The sequence below is a fragment of the Sebastes fasciatus genome, chromosome 15, assembly GCF_043250625.1.
Source record: "Sebastes fasciatus isolate fSebFas1 chromosome 15, fSebFas1.pri, whole genome shotgun sequence".
Taxonomy (NCBI): domain Eukaryota; kingdom Metazoa; phylum Chordata; class Actinopteri; order Perciformes; family Sebastidae; genus Sebastes; species Sebastes fasciatus.
In genome coordinates, this window is record NC_133809.1 from 724956 (window position 1) to 737455 (window position 12500).

The 12500-nt window shown below is 47.8% G+C and overlaps 1 protein-coding gene across 8 annotated transcripts in view; it reads right to left on the minus strand.

The window, feature by feature from the left end:
• mgaa (MAX dimerization protein MGA a) overlaps nucleotides 1-12500 on the minus strand; it is a 34208-nt gene that overhangs the window by 20137 nt on the left and 1571 nt on the right. For 6 of the 8 annotated variants that reach the window (XR_012597292.1, XR_012597293.1, XM_074660922.1 and 3 more), the window contains exons 2-9: nucleotides 8853-10036; nucleotides 5258-7049; nucleotides 4519-4618; nucleotides 3711-3857; nucleotides 3385-3519; nucleotides 2773-2892; nucleotides 1868-2691; nucleotides 1-12 (exon numbers count right to left, since the gene is read on the minus strand). The exon at nucleotides 1-12 is cut by the window's left edge and continues 265 nt beyond it. Coding sequence is in view for 6 of the 8 variants with exons in the window: in XM_074660922.1 (XP_074517023.1) it covers nucleotides 1-12; nucleotides 1868-2691; nucleotides 2773-2892; nucleotides 3385-3519; nucleotides 3711-3857; nucleotides 4519-4618; nucleotides 5258-7049; nucleotides 8853-9961 (4239 nt within the window). In the remaining 2 variants the exon portion in view is untranslated. The remainder of the gene's footprint in view (nucleotides 13-1867; nucleotides 2692-2772; nucleotides 2893-3384; nucleotides 3520-3710; nucleotides 3858-4518; nucleotides 4619-5257; nucleotides 7050-8852; nucleotides 10037-12500) is intronic. The other 2 variants (XM_074660918.1, XM_074660919.1) reach the window with 2 other exon arrangements.

Sequence of the window (12500 nt, forward strand, 5' to 3'; positions counted from 1 at the left end):
GATGACGAAACCCTGAAGAGGAACCACAGGAACCATCGTTTATTATTATACACTGCTGCTGGTCCAATCTAGAATAATACAGGATTGTTTTAGCTAACAGCACCTAGAAGCTATCAGGAACTAGAAACTAACTCGAAGCTAACAGGAACTAATAGCTAACTGGAACTAATAGCAAACTGGAAGCTAACAGGAACTAATAGCTAACAGGAACTAATAGCAAACTGGAAGCTAACAGGAACTAATAGCTAACAGGAACTAATAGCAAACTGGAAGCTAACAGGAACTAATAGCTGACTGGAAGCTAACAGGAACTAATAGCTGACTGGAAGCTAACATGAACTAATAGCTAACTGGAACTAATAGCTAACTGGAACTAATAGCTAACTGGAAGCTAACAGGAACTAATAGCTAACTGGAAGCTAACATGAACTAATAGCTAACAGGAACTAATAGCAAACTGGAAGCTAACAGGAACTAATAGCAAACTGGAAACTAACAGGAACTAATAGCTAACAGGAACTAATAGCAAACTGGAAGCTAACAGGAACTAATAGCAAACTGGAAACTAACAGGAACTAATAGTTAACTGGAAGCTAACAGGAACTAATAGCTGCCTGGAAGCTAACAGGAACTAATAGCTAACTGGAAGCTAACAGGAACTAATAGCTGACTGGAAGCTAACAGGAACTAATAGCTAACTGGAAGCTAACAGGAACTAATAGCTAACTGGAAGCTAACAGGAACTAATAGCTAACTGGAAGCTAACAGGAACTAATAGCTAACTGGAAGCTAACAGGAACTAATAGCTGACTGGAAGCTAACAGGAACTAATAGCGAACTGGAAGCTAACAGGAACTAATAGCTAGCTGGAAGCTAACAGGAACTAATAGCTAGCTGGAAGCTAACAGGAACTAATAGCTAGCTGGAAGCTAACAGGAACTAATAGCTAACTTGAAGCTAACAGGAACTAATAGCTGCCTGGAAGCTAACAGGAACTAATAGCTAACTGGAAGCTAACAGGAACTAATAGCTGACTGGAAGCTAACAGGAACTAATAGCTAACTGGAAGCTAACAGGAACTAATAGCTAACTGGAAGCTAACAGGAACTAATAGCTAACTGGAAGCTAACAGGAACTAATAGCTGACTGGAAGCTAACAGGAACTAATAGCGAACTGGAAGCTAACAGGAACTAATAGCTAGCTGGAAGCTAACAGGAACTAATAGCTAGCTGGAAGCTAACAGGAACTAATAGCTAACTTGAAGCTAACAGGAACTAATAGCTAGCTGGAAGCTAACAGGAACTAATAGCTAGCTGGAAGCTAACAGGAACTAATAGCTAACTTGAAGCTAACAGGAACTAATAGCTAGCTGGAAGCTAACAGGAACTAATAGCTAGCTGGAAGCTAACAGGAACTAATAGCTAACTTGAAGCTAACAGGAACTAATAGCTAGCTGGAAGCTAACAGGAACTAATAGCTAGCTGGAAGCTAACAGGAACTAATAGCTAACTTGAAGCTAACAGGAACTAATAGCTAGCTGGAAGCTAACAGGAACTAATAGCTAGCTGGAAGCTAACAGGAACTAATAGCTAACTTGAAGCTAACAGGAACTAATAGCTAGCTGGAAGCTAACAGGAACTAATAGCTAGCTGGAAGCTAACAGGAACTAATAGCTAGCTGGAAGCTAACAGGAACTAATAGCTAGCTGGAAGCTAACAGGAACTAATAGCTAGCTGGAAGCTAACAGGAACTAATAGCTAGCTGGAAGCTAACAGGAACTAATAGCTAGCTGGAAGCTAACAGTAAATGGGGTTTCTATTGTTTCTATTTGTGACGGTACAGACTGTCTGCGGTCTCGTCTCTGACCTTCAGTGTGAAGAGTGATGTCAGAGCAATGGCGGCCCTCTCCTCGGTGATGCTGGTCCGTGGTCGTCCCTCCCACACCACCCCGTCCTCCAGGTCCTTCTGTCTCAGCAGACCCCGGGTCATCACGGGCCCGCTGTCCTTGTGGCAGGTTTCACCGCTCTGATCGGCGGCGGTCCCCAGCTCAGAGTCCGACTCCAGTGGCGCCATGTCCTCTGAGACGCCGGGCGGGGAGGCCGGGGGTTTGGGGGGGCTGAGGGTCTGGGACCAGGTCTTGGGTTTGAGCTTCTTCCTCTTCCTGCCTTGAGGAGACAGAGTGGACATCTCTGTGTGGTCGAACCGGACTTTCAGGTGGTGTTTCCGTGATTTATGAGGTTCAGCGGCGGGTTCTGATGAGGGGGGGCCAGCCGGGATCTGGACTGCAGGATGTTTAGGGACCAGGTTAGATTCAGCTGGACTCAGAGTGAGTGCAGGTGCTGGACCTGGAGCTGGTTCTGATCTGGGTTTACTGGGTTTTGGACCTCTCTGCCTCCTGGACGGTTTGGTCTCTCTGAGGGAGAGTTTGGGTCTCTTGGAGGGGGGGATGAATCCAGATATGAGGTCTGAGGTGGGGGAGCCGGAGGTCTGCTTCTTCAGGACGCTGTCCAGGGTCCGGACGTAGCTGGTGCTCCTGGTGGGCAGCTCGTAGACCAGCGGCTCCACCACGGGCTGAGAGAAGCTAGCGGCTCGCTCGACGATCAGCTTCCCTTCGTTCTCCAGATACTCGTCCAGCATGTCGCTGCAGAACGCCGACAGGTTCCTCTTGGGTGGATCTGAACTGGGTCCGGCTGCAGGAGGAGAACACGGGTTCAGTGGGACTGGCTTCAGATCCAGGTAGAGACTAAAGACGGTTTCTAAGCTGGAGTTACCTTCAGGTTTGGCTGCTGTCGGCGTGGACGGAGCCTCTGGAGTGTATTTCTCTCTCCAACCTTTAATCTGAGTCACATCGGTCGTCTTTCCTGTTCTGGAAACAAACGCTGCAGAAACACCTGAAGACAAGAACAGGAAGTACCTCAGGAACACTTCTACACTGTCAATACTACTAGGGTACTAGTACAGCTGGACTTTAAAGTGGATTCATCAGCACTTTTAGTGATGAGGTCATGATGAGGTCACGATGTTAGCTGGAGGCTAACTAAAGGAAAGACTGGAGGCTAACTAAGGCTATCAGTGGGCTAAAGCTACACATCTAAATGTCCTCTTGCTGTGTTGTTGGTGCCAGAATCCAGATATCACAGACATTAGAGATGACTAATAGAAACTAGGATTTTATTCAGCCATTGTTCAAAAAACTAGACAACAATACTTTCTAGCCAGCGTTAGCTAACATGTTCAGAGAATTATTCTGCCTCAACTTAACGCTCCCCCACTAAACACGTCACCATGGTTACTGACTAACAGAAAACGAGTCTATAAAGTCATTCTATAAACATCTATCAGAGGCCGGTCCTCCTCTGGGTCGGTGTCTATCAGGCAGGTACCTGGAGGCGGAGGCGGAGGCAGCTCCTGGGGCAGCGGCTCCAGAGAGACTCCAGGAGGAGGGATGGGCAACCGGACTCCCAGGTACTGCAGGTCTATAACCAGAGTCGGATCCAGCAGGTTCATCTTCAGACCGACTGAGTTCACAGAGAAAAACAAGACAGAAATCAGTCGTCAGTTTGAACTCCATCTTTTTATTAACCCTTTAAAAGTGGCCGTGGGACATCGTTGTTTGCATGATCCTGTTTAAATCCATCTAAAATAAAAAAACATGATAGCTAGAGCAGTGGTTCCCAAACTATTTACTCAAAGCCCCCCCCCTACATACCTTCCTGCAGCACAGGATGGATCACCTGTCCATGTCTCATCAGCTTCAAGTCTCTCAGAAGAATCTTCTCAAAGGCAGCGATCGTCTCCTCCACGCCCTCCGTCTCCTCCACGCCCTCCGTCTCCTCCACGCCCTCCCTCGCCTCTACTGGAGAATAACATCAGCGTCAGAATATCCACTTCTCATTAGAGTTAGCCTCTAGGTCCTGTTAGCTTTGAGTTAGCTTCTAGATTCTGTTCGCTACTACTTCTTGTTAGCTTTGAATTAGATTTTTCTTTTGTCTATGGTTTAGGGTCAGCTTCTGTGCTCAATTAGAGTTAGCTTCTAGTCCTGTAAGGTTTGAGTTAGCCTCTATGTACTGTTAGCTACTAATTCTTGTTAAGCTAAGCTAGGCTAAACACGTCCTGGTCCGATCTCTGTACTGGACACAAAGACTTAAACTGAGATCGATCTTCTCATTCTACTATTTAACATGTTGATTTTAAGGCCCAGACACACCAACCCGACAGAGACCTAGCAGGCCGCCTGTTGAGTCGCCTCACCTATGTCTTGACCAAAAAGTTGCACTCGAACACAACGCAAAGACTACAGTCGATAGTCGGTAGTTTGTATTCGTCATTCAAAAACGGGAAATCAATGTTAACATGCTGAATCGCTCGAAAAAACTCCAACACAGTCAGACTAAAGTCAACGGTGCGGGACACCGAAAAAATTATGCCGACTGACGGCTTGGTGTGTCAGGACCATTAAACCCAGAACTGGTAAACATCGTAGGACTGTAAGAACATGATAATTTAAGTGCCGTTACCGTTCTCAGGTGCGTCAGCACTTTGCAGGTGATCTTCAGGTGTCGTCTGAGGCTGTGAGACCGTTCCATCAGAGTCCACAACGTGAAGCCGGAGGGCCTCCTGAAATACGAGTTCGGTTTTAATTTTCTGTAGAAGTATCTTGAGTTAGACTCAACAAGACTATTAGTCTAAACTAGGGATGCACCAATACCACTTTTTTTCAGACCGAGTACAAGTACTTACATTTGGGTACTCGCCGATACCAAGTACCAATACGAGTACTTCTCTGTGCCACAAGACCCTCGTTAACAGCCAGCTGGAGGGTGTGAGCAAAACACGGCAGGCTGGGGAGTCCCGCATACGGCTCACCGCGACCGGCTCTAGGTCGGCTAGGAAAGGCTCAGGGTGAAGGTGGCTCAAAGCCGCAGCTTTACAGCGCTCCCCGCCAGGACTTCGCTGCACCGCGGACAAAGGGCTCGCTGCTATCGGACCCAATACCCGATACTGGTATCAGTATTGGTGCATCCCTAGTTTAAAGTTCTGCTAGTGTCACCTAGAGGCTCCGATGTTCATTACACCTCACAACAGGAAATGAATAGCCAGAATGAAAAACTCTGTTTTGACCGCTGCTCGCGCGTCTACGTAGTGCGAGGAACAGGATGCCGGCTGTCGTTGACCTAACGGCCACAGGTGTCACTGTTAACAAGACATTTCTGATTCTTCCACAGAGTCCCTCATTACATGAAAACAGGTTTTTACCTTTGATGTGAATGAGATAAATAACTGCTCCTCCACTTCCTCCAGGTTCGGCTGCATCCTACTGTAGGTGGAGGCGTCCATCTTCTCGTCCATAACCGGCAGATTTCGCTTCCGGGACTTCTTCTTGTGCTTGCAGGGTTTCTTGGCTGGAATTGGTTGCGCCGGCTGAGGAGGCTCGTGCGTATTTGCGTCTACTGTGCTTGGAGGTGGGCAGGGAACAGCCACCGGCTCTGTGGTTGAAAACTCCACCCCCATCCCGAGGTCATCATTGGTGGAGAAGAAATGCACGAGATCGGCGATTGAAGGCGTGGGTGACAACCCGTCTCCGTCTAACGAGGAAAAGGTTGGAGACAGTGGCATCTGAAGCGCGAGGGGGGACAGTTCTGCAGGGAAGGGCAGCGGCGGTTCATGGTCTTGATCAGGAGGAGGTATGGATATGATGGTGTCAAGAGTCTGTGGTTGAGGGGGGGAGGGAGTCTGGGAAGGCAACAAAGGTGATGTAACAGACTCTAAAGGAAGAGCCTGTGGTGTGGGCTGAAATGTTGTGAACGAGGTGTCTATGTAGGGCTCAGGAGGAGGTAACACTGTATGCCATTTGAACACAGATGTGGCAGAGTTCTCACTGTGCTGGAACTCTTGAGGAGATACTGCTTTATGAGGCGATTCAGAGGTCGAGGAGTCGAGGTCTAAAGCCAACGACATGGGCAGGGAGGGTAAAGGCTCTGGAGAGCTCGCTGGTGACAGCGGCTCAAAGCTAAATGACGAACACTCAGGGTCAGGTAGCAACGAATCAGACTTCATCGTTGGCGAGTCTGAGGGTAGCCCGGAAGACTCGGTGACGGTTGGCGTTTGTGGCGAGGTCGGGGCAGGTAACACTGTGTCAAGAGGTGGTGACAGAATGGGAGACGCAGCAAGAGTTGAGGAAATGGCAGATATAGAAGTCCCAAGGGTACAAAAGGGCCGATCTGAGTTGGGTAACACTGGTGTACCATCTGGTACCGCCGGCTCTCTGCCTGTGCTTTCAGCAACAGAAACGGAAGCTAAGACATCATCAGTTCTTAGTCCTGTTGGGTCTATAGTGGCAACGGCATCTGGACACGATGGACTGGAAGGCTTATGGGGGGTTTCAACTGCTTGTCTGTTATCTGGATGAAGATGTGCCCCAGTAAGTCTGGAGGCCTGGGTGCTGGATTCTGTGATATCACCAGCGAGGTCCTTCAAGGGACCAGTTGCTTGGGTGGCGTGATCAGAAGGCGGACATGCAGAACTCTGTGGATCAGACAGGAAGTCAGAAGGAGGAGAGTCCAGCTTGTTCTTGGCCACTTTAGATTTCGTCGAATGCTGCTTCAAAAACAGAGCGAGGGCCGGCAGAGGCAGAGGCCGTTTAGGCTGCTTTACTGCCACCCCTGATGGAGCTTCAGGCTTATGTTGGTGGGCTGAGTCAACAGAGGGGTTCTGGGACCCTGCTGGAGCAGAACTATCCGTCCTAACACTGTCTTTACAGTTCAGTGAATTCAAAATGTCTTTATCCTCCTTAACTTTCCTCTTTGTAACAACAGTTTCCTCTTTCTCTGCAGGTGATGTCTCGCTACGTGTTCGGACAGATACTCTGTCCCTTTTGGGAACATCTTGCACGTTGCTTTTCGGCGCGATGGTTTTAGTGTTGGTTCGCTCAGCGCGGTGGGAGGTGCTGTTGCTGATGCCCAGCTGCTCCAGGTTGCATCGGTGCAGCGAAACGTGAGCCTCCCGAATAAGCTCAGAAAATAACTTCTGAGCCGGACGGGAGCTGCTGCTGAAGGAAGTCAGACAATGAAACATCACATCAGTGTCATCACTGTTACTGAGCATCAACACAAGAGGTTAAAAAATCACTTTACCCACATTAGCCAATCACATCCAAGCTTCATGCATCTGTTCGGTGTCGCAACTTAAGTACTACCCCCCCGTTCACACATAAAGACTTTAACACTAGAGGAGCAGCAGGCTGCGAACGGACCTGCCCCCGCAACTTAAAACCCTCCGACGTGGAGAAAGGTTCAACTTTATGTAAATGTCCTCTGAGGTGTCAGAGACCCCGAGACAACCAATCACCCTAGCTTTTATAGCCCCCTTTCCTGTCAGTAACCATGGTAACGTGTTTAGTGGGCTGAGCGTTAAGTGGAGGCAGAATAATTCTCTGAACATGTTAGCTAACGCTGGCTAGAAAGTATTGTTGTCTAGTTTTTTTAACAATGTCTGAATAAAATCCTAGTTTCTCTCAACATGTGCTGTCACTCTCTCTCCAGGATCACCAGAGGTAGTTGACAAAGTTAAGATGAACCAACGGGACCAGATTAGACCGCTACGCCGCTGGAGACTACTGCAGGAGGAGGAGACGGCTGGAGAACGCTAGCTAGCTAGCTAGATTGTCTGTCTCCAGAACTGGCTAGTTAGCTAGTTAGCTTGTTAGGCGGTCAGTTAGTTAGTCAGTGAGGCGGAGGGACCGTGACCCGGCGCTGTCCTCTGTCCTCTGTTGGACTCATTTTCTGTAGCATGGTGGAATTAGAAAGGTAGCTAGCTAACTAGCCAGTCGCTAAATGAGTAACAACTTAATGCTTCATCCTCACACTCTGGTCTCAGCGTAGGAAAGCACCGTGCTATCACCAGATGAGGAACAACTTCACTTTTCTGTGTTTCATGACAGCATGGTGGAATTAGCATGCTAAGCTAGCTAAGTAGCCAGCCGTCCGACCAGCGGGCCGGTGGCTAACGGCAGCGCTGTAAAGACAAACTGAGGGCGTATAAATCTCTGGATGTCTATAGTTAACTATCCTTCAGTAAAGTCAGTCAGAAAGAGAGTCGGACAACATCAGAGAAGCGTTTCAGAGACGGAGAGTAAATGATGCTAATAGATTAGCCTTCTGCTAACAGCAGCTAACGTGAGCCGTTAGCTGCTGTTAGCAGAAGGCTAAACTATTAGCATCATTTCTCTCCGTCTCTGAAACGTTCCTCTGATATCGTACCTCTAGAGCCTCCAATCACAGTTACTCATCTCTAATGTCTGAGATCTGGATTCAGACAACAACACAGAAGAGGACATTTAGATGAGGAGCTTTAGCCCACTGCTAGCGTTAGCCTCCAGCTAATGTTAGCCCACTGCTAGCGTTAGTTAGCCTCCAGCTAATGTTAGCCCACTGCTAGCGTTAGTTAGCCTCCAGCTAATGTTAGCCCACTGCTAGCGTTAGTTAGCCTCTAGTCTTTCCTTTGGTTAGCCTCCAGCTAACACCGTGACCTCATCATGACGTCATCACTGAAAGGGTCTATTGCCTCAGGAAACAGAAGCAAAGAGAAGCAAACTGCATAGTTGCATCTTGTGGATAACTTCTGGGACATGAATCCAAACCCACGTTTGAAGAACACGGGGCGTTAACTGAGTAAAAGGTCTGAGATCTATGTAGCCATGCAGAGTACCAGCAGGTTATGAGGTACACAGGAAAGTACTCTGAAATATTTAAAAGTTGGTCTTCATTCTTGTACTCTCTCTCTTGCTAACTTGACATTTGGTATAAAGACTTTGAAGAGCATGCCATCTTCATTGTTAAGGTGGAAGTCTTACCAGGAACCTTCCCCGGAGACGCTGCCCGCTGACTGGTCTTCCTTTGTAGTGGAGTTTTTCTGGAGGTCACCTGACCCCGAAGGCTTTGCGTCCGCTGCTTTTGAGCTTCTAGGTTTATGGTTTGCAAGCAAAGACTTCAAGCTCTTCTTCACAGGATGTTGCTCGTTGGTAGTCGAGCCTCCGGCTCTGTGCGAGTCTTTGCCAGAGTTCAGTTTCAGCTTTAGGCCACAGGAAGTAGCGCCCTCCTCCTTCAGTCCTTTAGCGAATGGGTTGTAGTCGACTTTCAGCTGAGACAGCCGTGAGTTCTGGTAAGCAGTGACGGCCATGAACTCCGTCTGGTGGAAAGTAAACGTGACAACACTGGGACCAGTTAACTTTACGTCTTTAGCAGCTTTGTCCGTCTGGACCAGGTGCAGTCGCGGCAGGTAGCGGTGCATCGGATGCAGCACCGTGTTCCCCTCTTGTTCTGAGATGCTGTTTGTCAGCTTCAGTTTGTAAAAGGACACCGGACTCTGCATCCAGTGTTGACCCGTCGACGGGGACTCTGGATGAGCGAACGGCTGACTCTTAACATGAGACTCTGCCTTTCCAGCAACTTGCCAGCTCTTGCCGGTCCACTTGTACCGGCTACTGTCTAAAGGCTGAACGTCCATGAACAAAGAGTACTTCCTGGACGGCTGCAGGCCGGAAATGCGGAAGCGGCAGTAGGGGAACATCCTGCTGCCTTGTTTAGTCAGAATCATCTCCGTCTTGCACCTGAAGAACTCGTTCCACATGCCGTTGTTGTCCAGCGTCACTTTGACCCCTCTGCAGACGCTGTCAGGTGACAGGGTGTCTGACGGAGGGTTTGAACTGGCGGGACGTTTCACAGCAGGAAGTCCATCAGCCGTCCTGATGGGTTCTTTAGACGGGTACATGTTGGGTTTACCCATCATATCTGCCTCCTCATTGGTCACTCGGGTGCTTTGTTCCATCCCGCCTTCGCTTGCCTTCCCTGGTTTGGGAACAACGAAGCGAGCAGGTGGGTGGTCGGCGGCGGGCGCCGCTGCAGGGGTGGTTGCCCCTTCCTGTTGGAACACCATTCCTTTCTGCTTCCTCTTAGAAGCCATGAACAGGTCCCAGACATCTAAAGGGACGCAAAATCCCGCTTTTTATACATCTGTACGATGGTTCAACACAGCATCCTGAAAAACAAACACGATGAACTTCATTAATCAGGAAAACGTGAGGCAAGGCCACAACGTCACGCTGATATTCACAGAGCTCATTCTGCTGGGATTCTGCCTGGAGGAAATTAGCATCTGGTAATGTTTTGATAAGGAGAACCTCAAAGGTTTTCAACACAGAGCTACAGGAGACCATAGACATATTATAGGTTCTATTACACGGCTGTGTTGAATCCTCCATTCTGATTGGTCAATCATGGCTTTCTACGGTTTGTTATTTCTTTATAACAGAACGTTGCCATGTATAACAGACCGTTGCTATGTATAACAGACCGTTGCTATGTATAGCAGACCGTTGCTATGTATAGCAGACCGTTGCTATGTATAGCAGACCGTTGCCATGTATAACAGACCGTTGCTATGTATAACAGACCGTTGCTATGTATAGCAGACCGTTGCTATGTATAGCAGACCGTTGCTATGTATAACAGACCGTCGCTATGTATAGCAGACCGTCGCTATGTATAGCAGACCGTTTCTACGTATAGCAGACCGCTGCCAAGTATAGCAGACCGTTGCTACGTATAGCAGACCGTTGCTATGTATAGCAGACTGTTGCTATGTATAGCAGACCGTTGCTATGTATAGCAGACCATTGCTGTTGGACTCTGGAGGACCATTTTTATGTCTAATTATTGATGTCTTCAGTAAGTAGCCGTGTAACAGCTAGCAGGTTATTGTTGTGAAATAAACCCCTTCAGGGCTTTGCTTGCCGCATCGCCCTGTCGGGGTTTATTTCACAACACTGACCAGCTCGCTGTACGTTATCCCTTACAAAAATCAATACAATATTGCAGATATGTCCGATTGAAATTTAAACAAGCATTTGCTAACGTTAGCTTTCCCGTACGATTGTCGTTGTGACCGCGGGGAGCAGGATAACGTTATGGCATACCAGAGTGAGCTTTCCCCCACGCCATAGTCGCCGTACAACAATTTAGAGCCGTAACCAAAGAACGTATTTTGCTAAGACGTGAAAGCCAATTGTAAACACAGCAGTAGAGCTACGCTTCCGCCATTTTGGAATGAAAGCGACTACCAGACGGCAGTAAAACGTCCTCCTACAAAGACACGTACAAAAGAAGAACTAAATTATTTATATTCTATTGTCATTCTACCGAAATGTCCCATGTTGAACAATAAATATTATATAATAAGTGTTTTCAGTCCAAAATGGCGGCAGCCGCTGTTGTCAAAAAAACAAAACACCAGAGTTTTGTCTCTTTGCTTCTACACTCTTTGCTACAGTTTTGAAGCTTCGAGTTCGGCATTGTGGCTTTTTTTCAAATAGAAGTGACACTAGAGGGTGGAGCTCAGTACAGCCAAACACTGAATAAGACATTTTTATGAGACCAAAATAAAACTACCAAGAAAAACAATATACGACTAAAATATATGAACTTAATATGCCCCGAATAATTAACTTCCAAGGCCTCCACCATTTCTGACAACGTCAACAAACACGTCACAACTCCTGAACTCGGAACTTTCAGAAACTTAACTTACGAGGTCGTGAATACGACATGAGGGTAAAGTACAGTAAACACCACCACATCTGGAGTAACCAGTAAACACCACCACATCTGGAGTAACCAGTAAACACCACCACATCTGGAGTAACCAGTAAACACCACCACATCTGGAGGAACAAGTAAACACCACCACATCTGATGGAACCAGTAAACACCGCGACATCTGGAGGAACCAGTAAACACAGCCACATCTGGAGGAACCAGTAAACACCGCCACATCTGGAGAAACCAGTAAACACCGCCACATCTGAAGGAACCAGTAAACACCGCCACATCTGGAGGAACCAGTAAACACCGCCACATCTGGAGGAACCAGTAAACACCACCACATCTGGAGGAACCAGTAAACACCACCACATCTGGAGGAACCAGTAAATACAACCACATCTGGAGGAACCAGTAAACACCGCCACATCTGGAGGAACCAGTAAAGACTGCCACATCTGGAGGAACCAGTAAACACCGCCACATCTGGAGTAATCAGTAAACACCGCCACATCTGGAGGAACCAGTAAACACAGCCACATCTGGAGGAACCAGTAAACACAGCCACATCTGATGGAACTAGTAAACACCACCACATCTGAAGGAACCAGTAAACACCGCCACATCTGGAGGAACCAGTAAACACCGCCACATCTGGAGTAATCAGTAAACACCTCCACATCTGGAGGAACCAGTAAACACAGCCACATCTGGAGGAACCAGTAAACACAGCCACATCTGATGGAACTAGTAAACACCACATCTGGAGGAACCAGTAAACACAGCCACATCTGGAGGAACCAGTAAACACAGCCACATCTGGAGGAACCAGTAAACACAGCCACATCTGGAGGAACCAGTAAACACAGCCACATCTGGAGGAACCAGTAATCACTGTAGTAAAT